This window comes from Populus nigra, chromosome 5, assembly GCF_951802175.1.
Source record: "Populus nigra chromosome 5, ddPopNigr1.1, whole genome shotgun sequence".
NCBI classification, from domain to species: domain Eukaryota; kingdom Viridiplantae; phylum Streptophyta; class Magnoliopsida; order Malpighiales; family Salicaceae; genus Populus; species Populus nigra.
Window position 1 is genome coordinate 18,126,751 of NC_084856.1, and position 20,827 is coordinate 18,147,577.

Here is a 20,827-nt window from a genome sequence, read left to right on the forward strand (position 1 = left end):
AATAAGATACAGGATAAAGTAATATATCAGTTCACGAATATTCTAACATTAAAATGCTGCTACCATGATACAACATGACAATTCACTTAACATTACAAACGACCTGCGATGCAACTTCTGCTTTCTTTTTGTAAAGCATCCCTAGCTAATTTTGCAGTGACTCAAGCATACAAAATGAATAAATAAACCCAGCTGCCCACATAATTTATTTAGCCCAAGCACAATCCTTAGGCAGCTTGGTGTACAGTACAAGTAACATACAAATAGACAGGAGCTTGCCCGGTTGCGATATGAATGGGAGCCTCAATCACCCGTTTTGGGACACATCATGTTCGGTTTTAACAGACAAAAATGATTTGTCCATTCACCTGGGCCAGCAAATGGCAAGAGACCACAGCACAATGGTAGAAACAGGACGGAAGTAGCGTAGAAGAGTAATTTCCGGAGCCAATATGGAAATATTGTGTTGGGTTTTGTCCCTTGAGAGATTGCAACGACGGGGCCATGAAGCATACGGAACAAAGTTGGTGTACATACATTTGAGAAGAACTGCAGCGAGCATAAAGCTTCCCAATACAGAAGCCAGAGTGATCCACTCCCTCCCAGTGTATCTACACAAAGTTTGCCAGTAAAACCACAGACAGCTCCCAACAGTAGCAGAATGAAAGTTATTGGCATTGTCCGGTGTGAACTCGAGGACCGTTGTACAAGCAAAAAAGCAACTGCGAGAATAATTAGGATTCCAAACGCCATTTGGCTCACAACTTGAACTTGACATATCAGTATCTGCAGCCAGGAATTTAAGGATGAAAAAGGCCTGACGAACCACCCGAATTTGGACACCTGAAACACAGCCAGCAACATAGAATTTTTCCTCAGCATCTGATATGAAATTAACAAGAAAACATAAAAGGAGTATATAGCAAAAAGAAATAAAAATCATTTGTTACCAAAGGTATGGCATGGCAATTGTCTAATCCATAGACCCACGGTTGGTGCTAATCCCACCCCTTATTTGTTGTTCCCCGTCAATAATTTCATTAAGTGACAAAACCAACCTCAATTTAATTCCTCAAAACTTCAAATAATTAAACTAATTAAATTCTTTTACATGTACATGCCAAAAAAAAATAAAACATAATTTCACATTAGCAGTGCAATTTTCTATTACACACACAAATAAATGTACTTAAAATTCATGAAAAGTGTTGTAAAATGTATTTGTATTTCTAATTGTTTTTAATATACTATTTTTGTTTATGTTAAACATTGTTTAGATGACAAAACATTACTATTATCACAATGATATCATTAAGAGTATCTATATTATAGCAGATACAAAGTGTTCTACATTTTATTCATTATCATAAAAATATCATAAATTTTTTTAAAATCTAACTTGTAAATTATAAAATATTTTTTACAATAATGATTTTGAACAATACGCTATATATTTCAATGAAAACAAAAATACTATTAGCATGTTCAATTTAGATTTGAAGACAGTATTCTATTATAAATTTATATTACATTTATAGTGTATTGAATTGATGGTGTTTTAATTATATATGAGAACATTCTAAATGAAGGTTAATTTGGTCACCTCATAATGTTAGGGAGTGGGAATAGTGTCAACCTAGACCCAATATCACAAAACTAGAAAGGGTTTAAAACAAAGACATGGTATTAGACATCGAAACAATGATAAAGAATTTTCTTTCTGCTCGTGATTAAGACTATTTTGGATCAAGATTGCTAAATCATGTTTAAACTTGAAAAGGAGAATCCGGTCACAATTTGCCCAATGAGAAAGGTTGTCCATCGTTTCTACTTCGTCAAATTTCAGACATCAAGGGATGATTAGAATATAAAGCCTGCCCAAGCCCTAACCTTTACCAACTACCTCAAGGATCGAAGTTACTATGCTGCTTATAATATAATAGTTTTAATTAAAAATACACCTTTAGTAGCCTCTCTCTAGTCTCCCTGTTATTTCTCAAGGAAGCACCTTTGCTAGTACCTAGTACTAGAAAGAAAGCATATAGAACCAGACCAGAATACCAACAAATATGATAATTACACACATGTCAAGAAACTAAATCAAATGACATTAGCAAGAAAAGCAATAAGACATGGTCCTTGCCTTGTGTGAATGAGAGCAGGATGCAGTAGCTTCTTTGATCCTTCTGTATGAATAAACATATGTACTGTATGAAAGCGAGGCTGACATAATGAACAAACCAGCAACAAGACAGTCAATGCAATTTCTATGCAGCTCAGCATGCCTTGTGTCTTCTAATTGAGTCTTGAACTTGTCAGCTTTAAAGGATGCCTTTGACATGCCCATTACTAATTTTGATCTCTCCAGATAGTTTGATTCTGAGGTGAGATTCAACAATTCCTCATCCAACTTCAATCTTTTCATTGCAACACCAATCTCCAATGCCTTCAGGTCATTAGAACGGACTTGCTCCACAACAGATTTCTCAATATTGCTATACATGTTAATTAAAGGGTATGAACTAGGAGCACAAGCCAGTTGGTTGGCTGGCCCGTGCAGGACAAGTTCTTGACCCAAGCAACCCACTGATATGTTCTCTTCTACCTGCTCAGGTTTATGGGTTTGACCCTCGGTTGAATTATTGGGCAAGTCTGTTTCTGAATCAGAGTCTTTCATACTATTTGTGCAGCCATCTCTTTTATTGAGAGTCCTGTTTGAAGCAGAAATTTCTAGGTTCTGGTGAATTAAGGCATGCGGTCCCCAGTTGATAGACGATTCATTAATCAATCTAAGAGTACTCAATGTGCTCCCAAATGATTTCTGAAAATTCCTTGCGAAGAAATCAAATTTGTTACCAAAGACCTGTTGCAAATAGGGTGTAAAGAATGAAGCGCATTCATATAAGTCAGCATTTTGTGGCCTGTCTGATGTTGACAAGTACATGAGGAAACTTGACTTGTAAAACCAGAGTCAATGGATGAGTGAGCAGTTAAGGTCTGGCTTACACTGGCTAAAGATTCTCTGACAGCTGAAGAGCAGATCTGCACAAAAGTAGACAAATTAAGATTGATTTAATTCCCAATATTCCAAACATCATTAATCTTAGAGCAAACAGATTCAAACAGATTCAATATCAAAAGGGAAAGAGCCTATCAAAAAATTAAAAAAAAACCCAAGTATGCTGTGGCAAATTTTTCTGTTGCAGTGAAAAATTTATTAGATGGGCAATTTCATTGATCTGATTGCATTGTTGCCTAAATATGAACTGTATAACAAGCAGTCCATTTGAGTTAAAAATCTAGTATGTTATTCAGTATGCAGATAAAAGATGTACAGCAGAAGGGATGTAAACCATAGTGATGACATCATAGATCTATTTCTGAGAGGTGAATATAAAGTTCATGTTAGGCTAAAAAAAAAACAAAACTTACCATTGAAAGATGATCAACAGACATCCTTTCACCTGCAGCATCTTTCCTCTCCAGAACCTAAAATTAGAAGAAGAAAAAACAGCAACAAATGAACAATATCAAATGACAAATACTAATGTGAATCCAAGAAAATCTTGACAAATGTGCACATTATTTACATTTATTTCTAAGACTAGAGCATAAAACTGGAGACTTTGCCAATGGAGTCTTAAGTGGTGATGCATCACTTATTTTGCAAATCTCCTCTGAACAATGTTTTGATAATATAAAATTATCAAAATTCAAAACTATTCAGATCTGGTAACATAGCATACTTCAGAAAACATTTTTTTGAAAAAACAAAATTGAATAAAGTATTAAAACAGTTAGGTCTGAAATGGGAAATTTTAATTTCTCATGTCCAAAATGATTAGCAAGTGTGATAAAAGATGCCTGAGACCTTGCTAATTGACAAAAACTCTCCAGTGTCTCCATTCCTGTAAGAATGCGATTGTGTACTTTTAATGAGACATTTTTCATAGGGCAAGCCATTTCATTTGAAAGTTCAGAAAACCCACAGGAGAGTGCCGAAAGGTACAAAGGGGATACTGAAAGAAACCATAGGGAGAAAAAACCTATATATATAAAACAATTAGAAATTGAAAATAAAACCTTAAAAGGGAAGAAAATAGAGTTCAAGTTTTTTTTCAATGCTTTGTTTTTACAAAGATGGAAGACTATAATAAAATTGGCAGGTCAAGACCAGGAAGACTCAGTGTTCAGGCGAGCTGCTCGGTATCTCAGGTTCAAACAAACAGCTGTGAAGATGTTTGAGGGTTAACTTTATAAACAATCACCAATCTGTTTGGTATACTTAAGAGAAGGCAGAGTCCAGTCCACCTTTTGATTCACCAAAGATAACATGTTACAAGAATACAACTGATGCCATTAACGGACATCCCACAAGAACAAAAATTCTCATTGCATGAGCAAATATAAACTGTCAACCTAATATCAAAATTAATTTGACAACCAAATGATATTAGACTGCAAACATGGTGTTGAATAAAAAACTGGACACTGCTTTGGACACACTAATTATACATTTATCGATGTATAAATCAAACAAGGCCATAAGGTATAGACTTGAATGTATTAATGTAAACAAAATAAGAATTATGCAACAAACGATATGTGTGCATGCAAGTAAAAGCATGTAATGTGTATGCCATATGATACGCAGATAGCAATAAAACATCCACATTAAGCATCACATAACAGGCTTGTCTCTATCCCTACTGCTTTCCCAAAACACCAAAACAATAGATACAAGGTAGATATCTATCTCAATGACGTTTATATACATAGCCACAATTGTACATCAAATGTATACATTTTCTATAGGGTTGCTTAAAAACCTTTTATTCACAATCCATTGATCATTTTAATGCCAACTACCAGAACTTAAATTCAAGTCAACACTGAATTTCATGCATAATATAGTTGATCAAAAGCTAAAATCCAAGTGCTTGTAACTCATCTTTGAGTTCCATAGTTGCACGTCTAAATCAGTACATAAACTTAAGGGCATTGAAAGAGATAAACACTCCACAACATCAAAAATTCATCAACAATCTCCTTAACCTTACATAAGTATCTATCTCCATTCCAACAAATCATCAAATTTTATCTAGAAAAGCAATAACCAATAGCAAACAAATCCCAAACCCGATTAGACAGTTAAACAAACGCCAATCAATTTGAATAACATATAAGCAAATTGCCTTAAAAAATTTCCCAATGTAAGCAGATACAAACCCTAATTGCCTTAAAAAAACTAGACAGACACAAAAAACAAAAGAAACCAAACTTGAAGCTACATCAAAATTCCAAACTTTATGAGCCCAAATCCCTAATTTCAATCTACATCGCATAAAAAAACAGAAAATTGAAGAAACCTGAGCAACAACAGCAGCAAAAGACATTCCAAGAGGTAATGCAATAGCCTCCACACCATTATCCCCTATACCACCCCTGCGCCTGACCGGAGCAAAAACCACCTTAGGGCTTCTGCGTTTGTGTGACACGCGCGGACTTTTATTCACAGAAGCAGTAACAGAAGAAGAAGATGAAGAAGAAGAAGAGGTTGGTTGTGATGGGGGCGGTGTTATGGCTGTGTCTTTAAAGACTCTTTTTTTCTTCCTCTTGTTGATGGTTTTTGGGTTAAAATCATTCTCCACAGTTGGATCTGAATGATTAGTGGGGGTCGGTTCTTGGGTCGAGAGGGAAGGCGATGGAGCGGTGCGATCCATGGAGAAGTACGGACTACAGAGTAGGAGGCCTCAAGGACCGATTTTTAAAATCTCATAAATAACAACAGAGAGAGATAGAGAGGTGCGTTTGGTAAATATTGGAGCAATGGAATCGGATCCACAAAGCTCGTGCATGGGGGTTTGACTGTTTTGTAACTTTTGGACCGTGTCTGTACTGTTTATTCATGACATAATTAAACCTAGTACCTGTACTCTTAATTTTCATTTTCTTTCTGAATCCCGTGCTCCTCCTGGATTTCTTTTACTTGATTTTTTCCACATTCTATCAGTAATTCAAGATTGTGAAACAAGAATCAAACACTGGATAAGGACAGGATCTTGAAAAATCTTAAGCACGTGAACTTAAATGGAAAAAGTACAAAGGTGTAAGTGGTACAGATATTGTTAGGATGCGTGTCGGCGGGCGTGTTCTTTACAAAAGAGGCATTCCAAATCCAAGAAATTCGGTAAAATGTCCGTTTTTTTTGTTTTACTTATAAAGGTCATGTATGGAGGGAATAAGTGCTTGTTGGATGGTTGTGAGATTGTGCTGTCTGTTAAACAATCATGGCAGACCCACTTGCAAGTTGTAACCCAACCCAATAAGACAACAGTGTACAGTCACATTCGACCCTGTAAAACTGTAAAACTACCCTGCAAGGCTGCAACTATAAAAATCCTTTTTGATCTGTTAACTCACTATTCTTTAAATCGTAGCTATAATGGTGAAATTGCATCATTATAATTATTATTGTTAATAATAAACCAAAAAAGGTGGTGATTTTGTTGCCCGTAGTCTCATTTTATACTATTTATTATAGCAGTTCTTTTCTAGAATTATATTTATTTTTCTCATTTTATATTTTAATATTTTAATATTTAGTTTATTGAAAATTAAACTCCATAATTTACTGGAGATTATTTTTTATGAGATTATCTCAGTTTATGATTCAAGTTACATATTAACTCAATTGAATCAGATTTTTTTGTCTTTTTCATAATTGATTTTTTTTCAATCACATTATTTGACATTTGATTAATTATGAATTATGTTTCATGATTTATTTTAGATTGTTTTCTATAAAGTTATTTCGGTCTTATGAATCAGGTCATGTATTTTGTGTGTTAATTCGGGTAAACACAAGTTGTTTTACTCATAGTTTTGAAACTCGGCCTAACTCGGCAAGCCGACCCGGGGCTGAAACCGGGTCGGATTGAAGAAAAAATAGAGGGAAAAAACTCGGTGCGACTCGGTTAACCTAATGGATTGACCCAGTGACCTGAAAAAAACCCGGTTGCAACCTGTTGATTTTTTTTTACTAGAACGACATCGTTTTGATTAAAAAAACTGACCCGGGAGACCCAGTCAAAACTCGGAACCTGGGCCTTGGACTAGGCCGGGTCTAAAAACTATGGTTTAACTATTTCATGTTTTTAGATTGAATATTCTTTTTTCAATTTCATCATTTGGTGATGAGTTTATTGAAAATTGAGTTTCATAATTTGTTTTAATTTACTTTATATGGAGGTTATCATAATTTTACGATTTTGATCGCGAATTTGACAGGTTAGCCAAGGGTAACTTGGATCATTCTTTTTTTGTTTATTTTCTACGAGGTTATTTTAACCTTATCATTCAGATCGTGAGTTTGACAGGTTAACTTATGTTATTTCTTTTATTAAATATTTTTAATTTCATCCTTTAACGTTAGGTTAATTGAGAATTGAGTTTTATAATTTGTTTTGATTTGCTTTATATGAGATTATTATAGTCTTGTGATTCATGTCATGAATCTGGCAAGTTGATTAGGGTTGGTTCAGGTCGATCAAATATGTTATCGTTTTAATATTTTTTATATAAAAAAAGATGTTGACTTGAATTCTTAAGAGTTAAAGTATGTTTTTACTGGTTGTCCGGGTTGTCTTTAAACCCATCAAGTTGACCAGGTCATATCAGATCAGCCTTCATGTGATTTTATTTTATTTTTAATGTAAAAGTGTTAGCAATGTTTAGATATTTCTTTCATGTATTTTTAAAAAAATCTAATCTAACTTGTAGCATAATGCAAGGTAGTGATATATCGAACCACTAAAATGATTTCAAGTTGAATGCATTATTATATTTCAATTGTCAAAGAAAGAAAGAATTCGACAAAAGAATATCAAAGTGTAAAATAAAAAGAAATCTCATGTCCAATCCAAAACTCGTTAGAAAAAAAATTATACTTAGTCCACTTTCTTTCTTTCCTCTTCCTTCATAATTCCTTTTTTTTTTTTTTTGCAATTTTATCTTTGATGCAAAATCTTATTTCCTTGATATTTCATTTCTTGAACTTGAGAAAGGATATAAAGTTGTTTAAAAACAATAAAAAAGAGAAAAAGTCGAAGATTTGACCATATTTTAATATAAAAAAAGACTGATTCTAATATCAACAAATTCAATTGAATAAGAGAAATTTATTGAGGTGTTTTGAATTTTCTTCTTGCATGAAAAAGTAGATTAGGGGTGAGAGAGAAATTCTTTTTTGTTTTGATTTTTGATTTTTAGAGTTTTTTTGGGTTGATAAATTGCTTTTTTGATATTTTAAAATTATTTATTAGATATTTTAAAGTAAAAATGACTTTTTTAGCTAAAAAAACCCGTTGATTTTCTAGCTACTGATTTCTAGTAAACTATACAGCCTGCCTTAATTTTTTTTTCTTTTTTTTTTAAAAAATAAGTGTCGAGGCTTAGATAAAAAAAAAATTCAAAAGAAACGAAAGCCCACGCGCGTGGGCTTTTATATTATTGGATCAAGCGTGGTTGTACACCCAGTCCCAGGCAGGTCCAGTAGTTCTCGATGATCTCTCCAAGTGTCCTCGTGCATTGCTATATATATATTCTCACCTCGTCGCCCGACATTATTTAATTTAAATTTTTCCTCGTTTAATTTGTGATATTCAATTTGATTTTGGCTCAAAATTCATAGAAGCTTCAGAATTCCCTGGAAGCATTGAAAAAAATAAAATAAAATCACAGCTTGTTTCAAGAGGTTATCTTTTTTTTCCTCCTCAAGCGAAGTTTGAATAAAGAAGGTTTTCAATTTTGTTACTAGCAAGAGTTATTTATGGCGGAAAATCACAAGAAAGCTGCGGGTCGCCTGTGTTACCTTTGCAACCAAAGAAGGGCTGCCCTCAAAAGACCTAAAACCCTAGAGCAGGTAAATTCATTTTTTTATTTTTTTTAAATTAACTATTTTAGCCCTAACTTACAAGTACTGATAGTTGAACTTGCTATTGTGTCTTTTGTGGTTGAATTAAAATAAAAAAAAAAGATATGCAGGGAGTGTTTCTACGAGGTATTCGAGGAAGAGATTCATCAGGTGATTGTGAAAAACCAGCTGTTTAAGCCCGGTGAGCGGATTGCTATCGGTGCCTCCGGTGGAAAAGGTTACATACAATAAAAAAAAAGACACTTTTTTGGTTATGTTGGTTGCTTGTTTATTCATTTTGTGATTTTGTTTTGTTTGTTTGCTGCAGATTCGACAGTGCTTGCTTATGTTTTATCCGAGTTGAATCGTCGACACAATTATGGGCTGGATCTCTTCCTCTTGTCTGTTGATGAAGGCATTACTGGATATAGGGATGACTCCCTTGAGACGGTTAAAAGAAATGAAATTCAGGTAGCTAAGCTTTAGCCTTTGTTGTTTGATTTGGATTGGAATGCGCGGGTGATTCGATTTTTGCAAGGGCACGCTAATTTTGAATCCAAATGTAATGGTTGTTGTTATTTTTCTTAGTATGGGCTGCCGTTAAAGATTGTTTCCTACAAGGATTTGTATGGATGGACGATGGATGAGATAGTGAAGATGATTGGTTTAAAGAACAATTGTACATTTTGTGGTGTTTTTCGTAGGCAGGTATTTATATCGCTCTTTGTTTCCCCAACGCTCCTGATGCTTTCTGTTTTTGCTCTGTATCTAGAAGATATGTCATTAGGCTCCATAAATAGATGTTTGCAAATGATTATCTGGTGCCTGAATGACATGTTTTGGGGCATCCTTCCTGAAAAAGAAAAAAAAAGAATTAATAATTGAGTGTAGAAAAAGGTAACACTAAAGCAACTTTGACAATAATAGATGTACAATTACTTAAATTCATAATAATGATGTTGGAAACACCCTGCTTTTATTCCAAACTAAGTTCAGAGTTCAAGTCACTGATTCGGTTGTTAGTCAAGGCAAGCAATTAATGCTTCATACAGCCTGATTTATGTCATTCTTAAACTGCTTTATTCATGCATCACTTATTTTACTTCAGTCAATTGAGAAATAGAATGCTTTCGTTCATGCTTAAAAAAGAATTTTTTTGAACTGAAACTTATGCCTCAAATGGTATTTGAAACCACGCTAGATATTAGATCGTACAAAAAGTTTTAGCATGCAGTTTGATATTGATATTTTCATGTGAAGAATAAGATTTATGTATTTGATGGGGTTGGTTTATTTCTTTGTCTTCAAGGCCCTTGATCGTGGCTCTGCATTGTTGAAAGTAGACAAGCTGGTTACTGGACACAATGCAGATGATATTGCCGAAACTGTACTCTTGAATATATTGCGAGGGGATATTGCTAGGTAATGCATTCTGGTTGGAGGATCTTTTTTCTTCTTATCTTCCTCTGATTGTTTGGTTACTTGAGTAGATTTAACTTTCCTTGCAGATTGAGTAGATGCACATCAATAACCACTGGGGAGGATGGACCAATTCCAAGATGCAAGCCATTTAAGTACACCTATGAGAAGGAGATTGTTATATATCCTTATGGTTATGGTGTTAAGTTCCCATGGAGATTCTTTATTGCTTATTGTATTTCATTGCTACCTGTTTCTTAGTGGTGATAGTTGAGAACCTTAACAAGATGCTCACGTATGCTTATTTCAAGAGGCTGGACTACTTCTCCACTGAATGTACTACCCTTTCCCCCGTTTTCCTTGGTTATAATTTGCTTTTGTTTTGTTTCTTTATTTTTCCTTCATGTCTTCTGCGGGAAGTTGGGACTTGGTGTCTGAAGTTTGTGTCTATCAATTGGATTTTGTATAAGGTATTGAGCTTGTCTGCCTCTATTCACAGAGTATTTTGTTGCAGGCATATATTCACCTAATGCATATCGTGGTTTTGCTCGTGAGTTCATCAAAGATTTGGAGAGGATGAGGTTTACTATTCTCTTTATTCTCCCTTGTCAGCATCATTGAAACAGGATTCTATTTTCTATTTTTGTGAAATTTCTTTTTCTTCCTCTTATTTTTTTTTTGTGTTGGGAGGGGGGCGGGGATGTTAGAAGTATAAATATGCCCATGGATTAATGATCTTCTTGTTGCATTTGCTACTACATGCAAGCAGAAACTGTATGCTCCAAAAATTTGGTTATTTTCCTCTTATATCTCTCTTTGTGTTACCCTATTAATTATTGGTTGATTAATGATCTTCTTGTTGCATTTTCTACCACATGCAAGTAGAAACTGTATGCTCCAAAAATTTGGTGATGTTCTTATATCTCTCTTTTTGTTAACTTATTAATTATTGGTTGATTACTGATGCAGACCAAGGGCGATACTTGACATTATCAAATCAGGGGAAGATTTTAGAATTTCCACTTCTACGAAAATGCCGGAGCAGGGGACATGTGAACGATGTGGTTACATTTCAAGCCAGGTGAGTGTTGCTTTTGCTTTTAAGCTAGATAAGCATGGAGTTCAGATTGGATTAGTATCCGGCATGAGTTTGGTGGAACAACTCATCTGATAGACTGAATGTTGTAGATGTGATGCATTTCATGTAGGGTAGTCCCGACTTAAAATTTTCAGAGATTATCCTGAAAAGCTATAAAACCCATGGATTGAAACAAATGAATTATCCACCATGAAATTAAAACTTACTTGGTTACTAGTAAATTGATAAACCAATCATCCAAAGTTTGCAATTGTTTTCTAGCATATGATTTAAACCAGTAGTATTAACCTGATATAGCAGGTTTATCTGACACATAACAATTATAAATTAATCAGGTATTGATCCCAAAGTTATTATTTCAGGACCATAGATAAAAACCTTTCATCTAATATATATAAACTCCTTTTCTGCCAGTGCCTAGAATGTTTAACTGTGCTTCTAAACTGCTACAAATATTTTGTTTCATGGTGATGTTCCATGCACAGAAATGGTGTAAAGCCTGTGTTCTGCTTGAAGGACTGAATAAGGGTTTGCCTAAGCTGGGAATTGGACGAAGTCGAGGCCTAGATAACGACCATAGGAAGGATGTGAAACAAAGTAATGGAACAAAGAATATTGAGGGCAAACAATGTGGAAGTTTGGACTTCTGATGTAGTTGTTTCATTTGAGTTTTGGGGATTTCTTGCAATTGATTCATGGTGTCAACGGAAAGTCACTGAATAGAGTATACTTGGAAGGTAATTTCTTGAAGAGAAATGCATATTTTAGATGCCAGGGACCACATGGTTACTGGAATTGATTTGATATTTGAGGTTATTCAGGAGAGATAACGTTTGCATTTGAAGGTACATCAGTTGACTGCTAATACAACAAAAGAATGAAGAAGTGAATGGTGGAATATATGTTGGCACATGGGGGCTGAATAAAAAGTGCACAAGCATTTCTTCTCTTTTGGTTTGTTGAGTTAATTATAGAAGTAACAAACAGTGTGTGTGTGTGTGTGTGTGTGTGTGTGTGTGTGTGTGTGTGTGTGTGTGTGTTGGGGGGGGGGGGATTTGGGAGGAGTCTTTCATTCAACAGATGGAACTCATGCTGTAGTGGAATCCATTTCATCATTTCACTGATCTTGCTTCTTGTTAATGTTTTTTGTTCCCAGGAACGAGCCTGGGAAAAATGTCATTGCTTTGTATTAGAATTAGAATAGCAAGGATTGCTTATTACATGGATGTGCTACTTTTGTCAATTCCCAGCGTCTGTTTTACCATTTCGTTTTGGCAATGATAGAATATTCCTCTTTTCATTTTCTATCATTATCTTTTGTGTTCTTGTTAAAATTAAATGCCTAATCGGTAATTGATGGCTTTGCTTTTAAAAAAGGCTGTACTTTTACTTAAGAAAACAATGCATGCCCAATAAACTCTTTATTTGTGGGTGATGATATACCATTCCCACCAATTCACAACGGCAAATTCAATAATTTATATTTTGCTGTTGTAAATTGATGGAGTACCATCATCAAGCCCCTTGTTTCTTTTTTCAACAGTTTTGTGTCTTGCTTTGAAAGCAAAGCACAATTACATCTCTTTGTTATTTTTTTGGCCGAAAGCATAAAAGATCCAATGCCCATCTTATCCTGTTGATAAGAAGCTTTTACAAGGATGTTTCGCTTCTTTAGTTACGAGGGCTTCCCTTATGGTAGGTGCGCTGATTTAATGACGAAACGGGCATCTCAGTGTAGGTTGTCAGGAAAATCTCACTGGTTTGCTAATGCTAACAGAGTTAACACAATTGCCTCCTGACCACATGGCTTTCTCTCGGCCCCAAAGTTAAATCACTAGAGCTGGAAGGCACCCTTAGAGAAATCCGTGAAAGAGAGAGAAACACAGAAATATACAGCTTCATGCCGGTCCTCCAGTGTCTGGTTAATGCAATCACACCTTGTGGTATAAATTAAGAGCATTTCTTGTATTTTATGGTGTTTATATGGTGGAATTCATGTGATCATGAATCAACAGCACTTTAGGAGTGTTTTAAAAGCTACTTTTCAGCCTCTTTTGGTGATGCCCTCATTAAATAAAAAAGAACTGGAGAAACGAACTACTGCGGATGAAATAATTGTTTTGAAGAGAATTATCGGTAGCTCCCAGTCTCAGTTTGGGGTTTATCAATCCACCCTGGCGCCAGGACTCCCAGTTGAGCTGGAATCTCCCTGTGGGGAATCTGGCCTCCCAAGAGTCCACAACCCCATGTTTCGAGGTGGCAATATAGCCCTCAACTTGCTGTGGTGATCAAAGTGATTCCTAACATTCACAGTAACCATTAATTCTTGTGCTTTTCTCTTGAGTTAAAAAAGCTACTGTCTACTACACTACTGGATAGCTCTGGAACTGGAAGCCCTCACGAGGAGGCAAGTGACGCTGTTTTTGAGAGTATTCGCGTGGCCATGAGAAGACCATCCATCATAACAGGATTTTGACATTTGATTGATTATTTCTTGTTTTGACATCTAGAATCCCGTTTCCAATTCATTTTGTGCTTGCTTTTGAGGTCTCATTGGATCATTGACTCTCCCTCGGATTTATTTTGGAATATTTAGGATGATGCTATTGTTATCCTTTGACGAGATGTAGTTGGACTCAAGCATTTGGGGATAGGGGCTCAATTCCCACCTATGTAATGGCAGCTTCGGCTTTTGCTTCGTATTTCTGTGGTGCACTACTTCTCTTTGAGGTTTGACTTGCTGGCTCAGCTGGTTTGGGATTGATATTGACATTTTTTACTTTATCTGTCACCTTTGCACGCACCATGCACCGCTTTACTTGACTGCAAAATCCTTACACCTTGGTTTTCAGCTTCATTCATGGGCTGATGTTCTGTGTTTGGAATACTGCGAAGATAGACTACTTCAGTTCTAAAATCACAAGCTCTGTGTAGGAATGACAGCCGTGCAGAGTTCACAGTGCCTACCACCTCTTGCTTGTGTAATTGATTGAGTTTAGAAATAATTAATCTATACTAAGAGGTCATATTCTCCAGGTCGATTTTTTCTTCTGTATAGTATGCATAGCCAAACATCTTTGATGAGTTTTTAGAGGCAGTCATATATATGGGTAACGATTGTTTCTGTGAATGAATCTGTAATATATATCAATTATTCATCAATAAAAAGAAAGGTACCACTTACCACAAGTATAATATTTTCCTTTACGTTCACAGTTGTAGATTGTAGTGATTGAACTCTGTGTGTGTGTGTGTGTGTGTGTATTAAATGAACAGGCATAAGATTTCATGGAGATTATTCTAAGCTCTACGATGTTCATACTTTCAGAGCACAATCTGCAATTAACTTCATATATGTGGACATGTAGATGTAGATAGTTAATTGATCTAACAAAGTAAGAGATAAGCTTATATAAATATATAAGATCAGTATATCTCTACCACCGAACCCCATGATAAAGCTGAGCTGCCCTAGCTCTATCGCAATTCCTGTCTCCGTTTTCGCCTATCCTATTCATGTTGAAATCACCGGCCATAAAATTCTCTTGATAGCCAAGGAGCCTTGTGTTTTCCCCATAGCTCTTGGCTGTAACTTCTGTGCCAAGTGAGTAGAGTCCATTGTTAAAACTTTGAAGATCCATCTCAGTTGACGGATCAGTAAGAGTACCATTGACTTTGTTAGTTTCATGAGTACCGACAGTGCCATGGTTGGTGGGGGACAACTGGTCTTCTTGTCTAGCCATGGAATTTTTCTCTCCCTCGGTCTCTCTATACTTGTTGAGATAACCCTTTAAGGACCCAACATAATTTTCAAACCCTAGTGTGGTCATAGCCCACAAAAGATCATCACCGTTTATAGTCTTCCTCTTCTCTCGTTGACACTTGTCGGATGCTTCGCCAGTGATGAAACTTATGAACTCAGAGACACACTCTTGGACAGTTTCCTTGGCTTCTTTGGATATTTTTGCATTTGCTGGGAGGGATTTTTTCATGATCCGGCTTACGTTGGCGATGGGGAGGAATCGGTCTTGCTCTAATTTGGAAGAGCTGTCTGAGATGTTCTCAGACGAGGGGCTTCCAATTGGGCTGCTTTGGGTCACTTTCCCAGTCATTTTAGGCAACCAAATATGCAGGAGAAGAGAAGATGCCAAGTGCCAAAAAAAAAGGGTAGGTAGGAGAGGGAGGGTTGGGTGAGGACACAAGTGTTTTGCTCTTCAAGTTTTTGTTGTGGGATCCAATGAGGGGGCTCGGGCATTTAAGCGAGAAGCAGCGGAGTAAAGAAGCCAAAAATATACAGAGCGGAAAGGCGGTCTTGACGCGGACAGAAAAGGGAAGAGACAAGCACTTGAGGGATCGGTGGAACCATCACAAAGAATGGTTTGTGAAGCATGGAATCTAGGTTAAAAGTAAGAGCTATTAATTTGTGGGACTCGCAAAAGATCAATGAAGAAGCTATCAGGTGGTGCATGATTCTCTCGTAGAAGGAGTTTCATTGGTGGTTGAGTACAAGTGGGGTATGAAAAACAATGGCAAGTAAACTACTTTTGCCTCTATATTCTTTGATACGCAACCGTTGCAGGTTTTTTTTGTCAAAACTCAATTAGAAATGTTTTTGGACCACAAACAAACATTTTTATTTTTCAACCCAAATCGTTAGAAAAAGTGCATGCAAACATGGTAAAGTTCTCAAGGAAAATGTGAACCTCGACATCAAGTCACTTTCTCCTGTTCCTACCCTCTGCAATTTGATATGTTCCGTAAGGTGGGTAATAATATGCAACAACTTGGTTAACTCCTTCAAACATAGGCAGAGTTTGATGTCAGATGATGCATAGAACAGTTTTTTATTAAAAAAAAATCGATTCTGAAATGTTTTGAGAAGAAAGAGAGAAAGAAAGGTATTACTGTCTGTCGAGTACTGCCATTAACTGTATAGAACAATGTTAAGTGGCGGCTTCAATGACTAATATAGATCGATAAAAGTTAACATCCCCTCACATTTACTTGATAAACCTGATCAGATAACTGTTATTTAATTAGGTCACCCTAGCTATAAAATTAATGGTGGAATAAATCCTAGCTACATGTGGATGGGACATCCATGGAAGCAAGCAACCCCCCCCCCCCCCCCCCCACATTCCTGTCTCCATGCAGATATATATTCGTATATGAAAGCTCCATGATCTATTTTTTCTGATTTTGGATCAGGGTTCTTGATATATAATAATATTAGCCTTTAATTCATATCATTGGACATGGTTTATAACTTTGCACCGCTTAAGAAAAAGGTGGTCTTGTAGGGGTGGCTCTGGCACATATGCTTGACGATCACTTTGCTTTTCTTATGCTCCTTTTATGTTTCTCAAGATTCTCTTGCATCACATCCATGATATGCTTCAAAATATCAACAGCTATTCTCCCCAGGCAACCACTGTTTTTTCCTCAGTGTTCTTTCTTAAGTCTTAAGTATACATACTCAAGACACTGACAACCAAAAGCCATTAATTCCCAATATGCATGATTGGTAGAAAGAAACGTCAGCAATATTTCACCATTACACACGCACACAGCGGACACACATCGGAAGCCACCATTCCTTCCTTGTCATTTCCTAGATCGGCAAATTATACTTCTTCTTCTTTGTTTTTAAAGAAAAAACCTAAAAGTGGTCTATGAAAATTCCCAAGCTATTCAGAAAAAAAAAGAAATTCACTTCAAAACTTCCTCTTCGATGATTTTTTTATAAATTTCTAATTTTTCGTGGTAAACCTTAAATATTATTTGTTTTCTCCTTGGAGTATATCTCTTACTTAAACATAGTACGTATTCGTTCTTTGAAACTTCAATTAATTGAACCTTGAACTATGTATATACATGCTTGGTGGGAGGATGTGAAGAAATTATTCAATATTGAACCTTGAGCTATCTTCTTTCAGAATTATTTCTTCGCATTCAAGCTTGTTATGCAATTTGCAAACTTTGACTAATAAGCCTGTTCGATTTAGCACTGACCATGCCTCGTAAAGTATATCAGTCAAACCCTTGAAATTTCATTTATATTTTAAATTCATGAATAAATTTAGAAAAAAATAAATAGTTTATAACACTCTGACAGGATCATCACAAGTGGCTTCTTTGGCACCTACCTTTACCTGTTTATTCCACCATTACATGCATCATGATTTTAAAATGGTGTAGACTGTCTTTAACTTGCTGTCTCCTCAATAAATTAAGAACTTAAGTTCCAAGTTCAACATACAACTTGCAATTATTTATGGACTCGCATCATATTATCTAAATCACAACCATGTTTTTTTAAAAAAACCCTAATTGATTAAAAGATGAGCTAGGGTTTGACATAAGTTTTCAGCTTTTCCAGCATTAACATGCTTAATTAACACATAAAATATGTTGTTGGAAAAGCTCAAAACTGTCAGGATATTGGTGAACGGAGGCATCCAAACAAAAGATATATACTGATCACCTAAGACAATCTTAGAATCTCATCAAGGCAGGCTTTAATTTGGTGATTATATGATCGATCATAGGATTAAACTCTCACTCTTTTATATTGCACGAAAATGATGTTTCGATGTAAATTGTGATCATATATTCTGAGCATGCACTGTTTTGACCATTCTGAATGTATCATTCTCTGCTAAAAGATGCACGAAAGAATTACGTAAGGTGCATGTAATGGCTTATGAGCTGGGCAAGTTCTTTATTCTGGCTCATATAAGAGTTAAGATTGTTGAATCCACACTTTCTAAAGAACAGAAAGATGAACTGAAAGGCAGAAATCCCTACCAATACGAGCCACTCTTGATTTGATTTTTTCTATTGACCATTGAGAGGGGTTCAGATATAGCCGGCTTCACAGAGGTTGGAGATTGTGATCAGTTATACGACAATACGCTCCAAACAGATCTTACAAATAATTTAATAAATATTTTTATGAGCTAGTGGGATATATCTGAATTCAAGAGAAATTTTATTTGTATCATACTGAGATAATAGCTTAAAATGAAAATAACAAGATATTTCACTTGAATCATATTTAAATTTCTATAAGAGATCCTATCAATTATTTTTTAATTAGAAGCAATTGCATCGCTCATCAGAATGTTATATCTCTTGCAATTAAGTTTATAAATTGTTGTTTAGGCTGATTTTGTTATTTTTCTTAGTTGTTTTTAGAATTATTGTTTATTTTTGAATTTTGTGTTAAATTTTTTTATGTGTTATGATTTTTATTTTATTTTCTAGTTCATTTAAGTTTTTATAGCCTATAAAAAAATATTTAAACCTCTTTAGAAAACATCTTTAATCATAGTATTAATCTATTTTTCATTCCGTTAAAAATCAATTTCTTGATATTTCGCTTCAGATCCTCAACTTTGTTTGGTAGCTTTTGTAAGAAGGGAAAATGTTAAATTAAGGATTACATTAATTTAACCTTAAAAAAAGAGGGTGTAAACCTCGGTAAACATAAACATGTACCATTAAATACAATTTTTTAACCTAAGAAAAAAATATTATTTTCATCTTTTTAAAAAATAAGCATTTAAACTATGCCATTATGAACAGCCAAATCGAAAACCCAATAACCTGGGCAGGCCCGCTTTTGTAAATGAGCCGAAATTGCATTTAACCCACCCGACTAAACAAACCAGTTCGGACCATCCAAAACCAATGAATCCAAGTTGGCATGAGAGGATCATTTCCAACCATGTCTCTTAAGAAAAGAAAAGAAAAAAAACTCGTCATTGATTCGTGATTTTCCGTGAGCTGGGCTAAAATTTGTTTTAATATAAAAAAATAAATTTGCAATCATTTCCAACATATTTTTGACATAAAAAATTATTTATAAATTGAAAAATTAATGCATGCTTTCGTATTTTCTGAGCATTTTCAAAATATAAAAATCCTAAAAAAAATATACCTTTGAAGTTTGATCAAATTTTATCATTTTATAATTTTTTTATTTGTGTGTATTTATTTATTTTTGTGAGAAGATTAGAAAAAAAAATAAAAAAATTAGAGAGTGGATCAAGAAGAAAGAAAGAAAAATGAGCTAAAAAGTAGTGACTAAAAAAAAATAATAGTGGAAGATTATGCAGGATAGAAAAAAATAAATACGATAATCAAACAAAATTATTTTTTTTTTTTGAGATTTTACATATTAAAAAAAGAAAATTTAATTAATTAAAATTATACAATTAAAAAGGAAAAAATGTAAAATTTTCTAACATTATTATTAGTACTTTAAAAAGTAGTTGCAAAGCCAAACGAGCACTTTTTTGATGATTTTCTGCTAATTAAAAAGTTAATAGCTATTTTTTTTCTTTTAAAAATAAATTTTGGATGTATTTTCAGAGAAAAATGCCTTTAGTTTAATCAAACTACAAGAGAGGGAAGATAGCAAAATGACACTGTTCATCATCATTAAAATAACACCATTCATCATCATATTTTTTTGAAAAATAAATAGAAAACAAACTCATTATCACCTTTTCAATATAACAACATTCCTCACACACTAGCGTATGAGTTACACATGTTAGATATTTTTTTGTTTAATTTAATCATTGACTCTCTAAAACCTTTTCAATCCAATCCATAATTCCATCTTGTATTAGTCCAATAAAAGCTCAATTAGGACGAGAAGAAGGCAAAGGAAAAGAAAGAGAAAAATGGCTCAATTGGGTTAATTCATTATGGTTGTGTTCACGACCTAGGTTGAGAATATGACAAGTTAATTCAGATTGATTGGAAATGATCCAATATGTTTTCATTTCAATATTAAAAAAAAATGTTGTCTTGAATTTTTTTAAAGCCAAATCATGTTTTTACCTATCATTCAAATTGTCCTTAAACATATTAAGTTGAGTGCGTTATATTGGGACAACTCACACATAATTTAATTTGAAACTTGAACTAGGCGATGAGTTAGGTCGGGGGATTTCGAGGTTGACCCATTGATTAACGTTTAATGATACTATTAAAGAGTTTCCTATGACCTGAACATTTTTTTTACGTTAACAAATAATATCACTTAACATTTTTTTTTATATAAATAAGTTCGAATAACATTATCTTAATTTTTTTAGTCAGATCGGATTTTGACCGTGTTAACTTGGTATTTTATGAATTTATACATGTTATTAAAAAAATTGTTACTGACATTTCAAATCAGTTCTCACAATGGAGCGCGTGCAATGAAACTAGTAATGATTAATATCATTACTTATACATCTAAAACAACTAAGAAATGATCTAGTGATGAAAAGTGAAGCATCTCCTCTTTTTTTCTTTCAATTACATCCCTTTTCAGCCTAACAAGATTAAATTAGGTGTGGAATTATGGTAAAAGTACCATATTACAAGTTAAAGGA

The 20,827-nt window shown here is 34.6% G+C and overlaps 3 protein-coding genes across 4 annotated transcripts; 1 reads left to right on the forward strand and 2 right to left on the reverse strand.

Annotated features, from left to right (window-relative positions):
• Positions 1-14: 14 nt before the first annotated feature.
• LOC133693965 (protein CPR-5-like) lies at positions 15-6,111 on the reverse strand. The gene is made up of 5 exons (XM_062115358.1): positions 5,370-6,111; positions 3,433-3,489; positions 3,007-3,042; positions 2,144-2,863; positions 15-843 (listed from the first exon to the last, which is right to left on the reverse strand). Exons 1-5 carry the CDS (start codon positions 5,721-5,723, stop codon positions 304-306), a joined length of 1,707 nt encoding a protein of 568 aa, XP_061971342.1. The 5' UTR covers positions 5,724-6,111; the 3' UTR covers positions 15-303.
• Positions 6,112-8,586: 2,475 nt separating this feature from the next.
• LOC133695322 (cytoplasmic tRNA 2-thiolation protein 1) lies at positions 8,587-12,739 on the forward strand. Of its 2 annotated transcripts, XR_009842430.1 has the most exons (11): positions 8,587-8,923; positions 9,038-9,152; positions 9,243-9,385; positions 9,503-9,622; positions 10,224-10,336; positions 10,423-10,515; positions 10,629-10,669; positions 10,848-10,914; positions 11,303-11,414; positions 11,918-12,169; positions 12,278-12,739. XR_009842430.1 is itself a non-coding variant. In XM_062117255.1 (10 exons), the coding sequence occupies exons 1-10, from the start codon at positions 8,831-8,833 to the stop codon at positions 12,080-12,082; spliced, it is 1,062 nt and encodes a 353-aa protein (XP_061973239.1). In that variant the 5' UTR covers positions 8,588-8,830; the 3' UTR covers positions 12,083-12,739. The 2 variants fall into 2 exon arrangements, 1 of the variants encoding a protein (XP_061973239.1); XM_062117255.1 differs by having other exon boundaries at positions 8,588-8,923; positions 11,918-12,739.
• Positions 12,740-14,727: 1,988 nt separating this feature from the next.
• On the reverse strand, positions 14,728-15,704 carry LOC133695323 (nuclear transcription factor Y subunit B-3-like). The gene has a single exon (XM_062117256.1). The coding sequence runs from the start codon at positions 15,542-15,544 to the stop codon at positions 14,870-14,872; it is 675 nt and encodes a 224-aa protein (XP_061973240.1). The 5' UTR covers positions 15,545-15,704; the 3' UTR covers positions 14,728-14,869.
• Positions 15,705-20,827: the final 5,123 nt, after the last annotated feature.

Coding starts and splice junctions, on each gene's coding strand:
- LOC133693965 (XM_062115358.1), bottom strand. CDS start 5,723: ATGGATCGCACCGCTCCATCGCCTTCCCTCTCGACCCAAGAACCGACC. Junction 3,490..5,369: donor TTGCTGCTGTTGTTGCTCAG/GTTTCTTCAATT, acceptor TTCTAATTTTAG/GTTCTGGAGAGGAAAGATGC. Junction 844..2,143: donor CCTGCTCTCATTCACACAAG/GCAAGGACCATG, acceptor GCTGTGTTTCAG/GTGTCCAAATTCGGGTGGTT.
- LOC133695322 (XM_062117255.1), top strand. CDS start 8,831: ATGGCGGAAAATCACAAGAAAGCTGCGGGTCGCCTGTGTTACCTTTGC. Junction 9,153..9,242: donor CGGTGCCTCCGGTGGAAAAG/GTTACATACAAT, acceptor TGTTTGCTGCAG/ATTCGACAGTGCTTGCTTAT. Junction 9,623..10,223: donor GTGGTGTTTTTCGTAGGCAG/GTATTTATATCG, acceptor TTTGTCTTCAAG/GCCCTTGATCGTGGCTCTGC.
- LOC133695323 (XM_062117256.1), bottom strand. CDS start 15,544: ATGACTGGGAAAGTGACCCAAAGCAGCCCAATTGGAAGCCCCTCGTCT.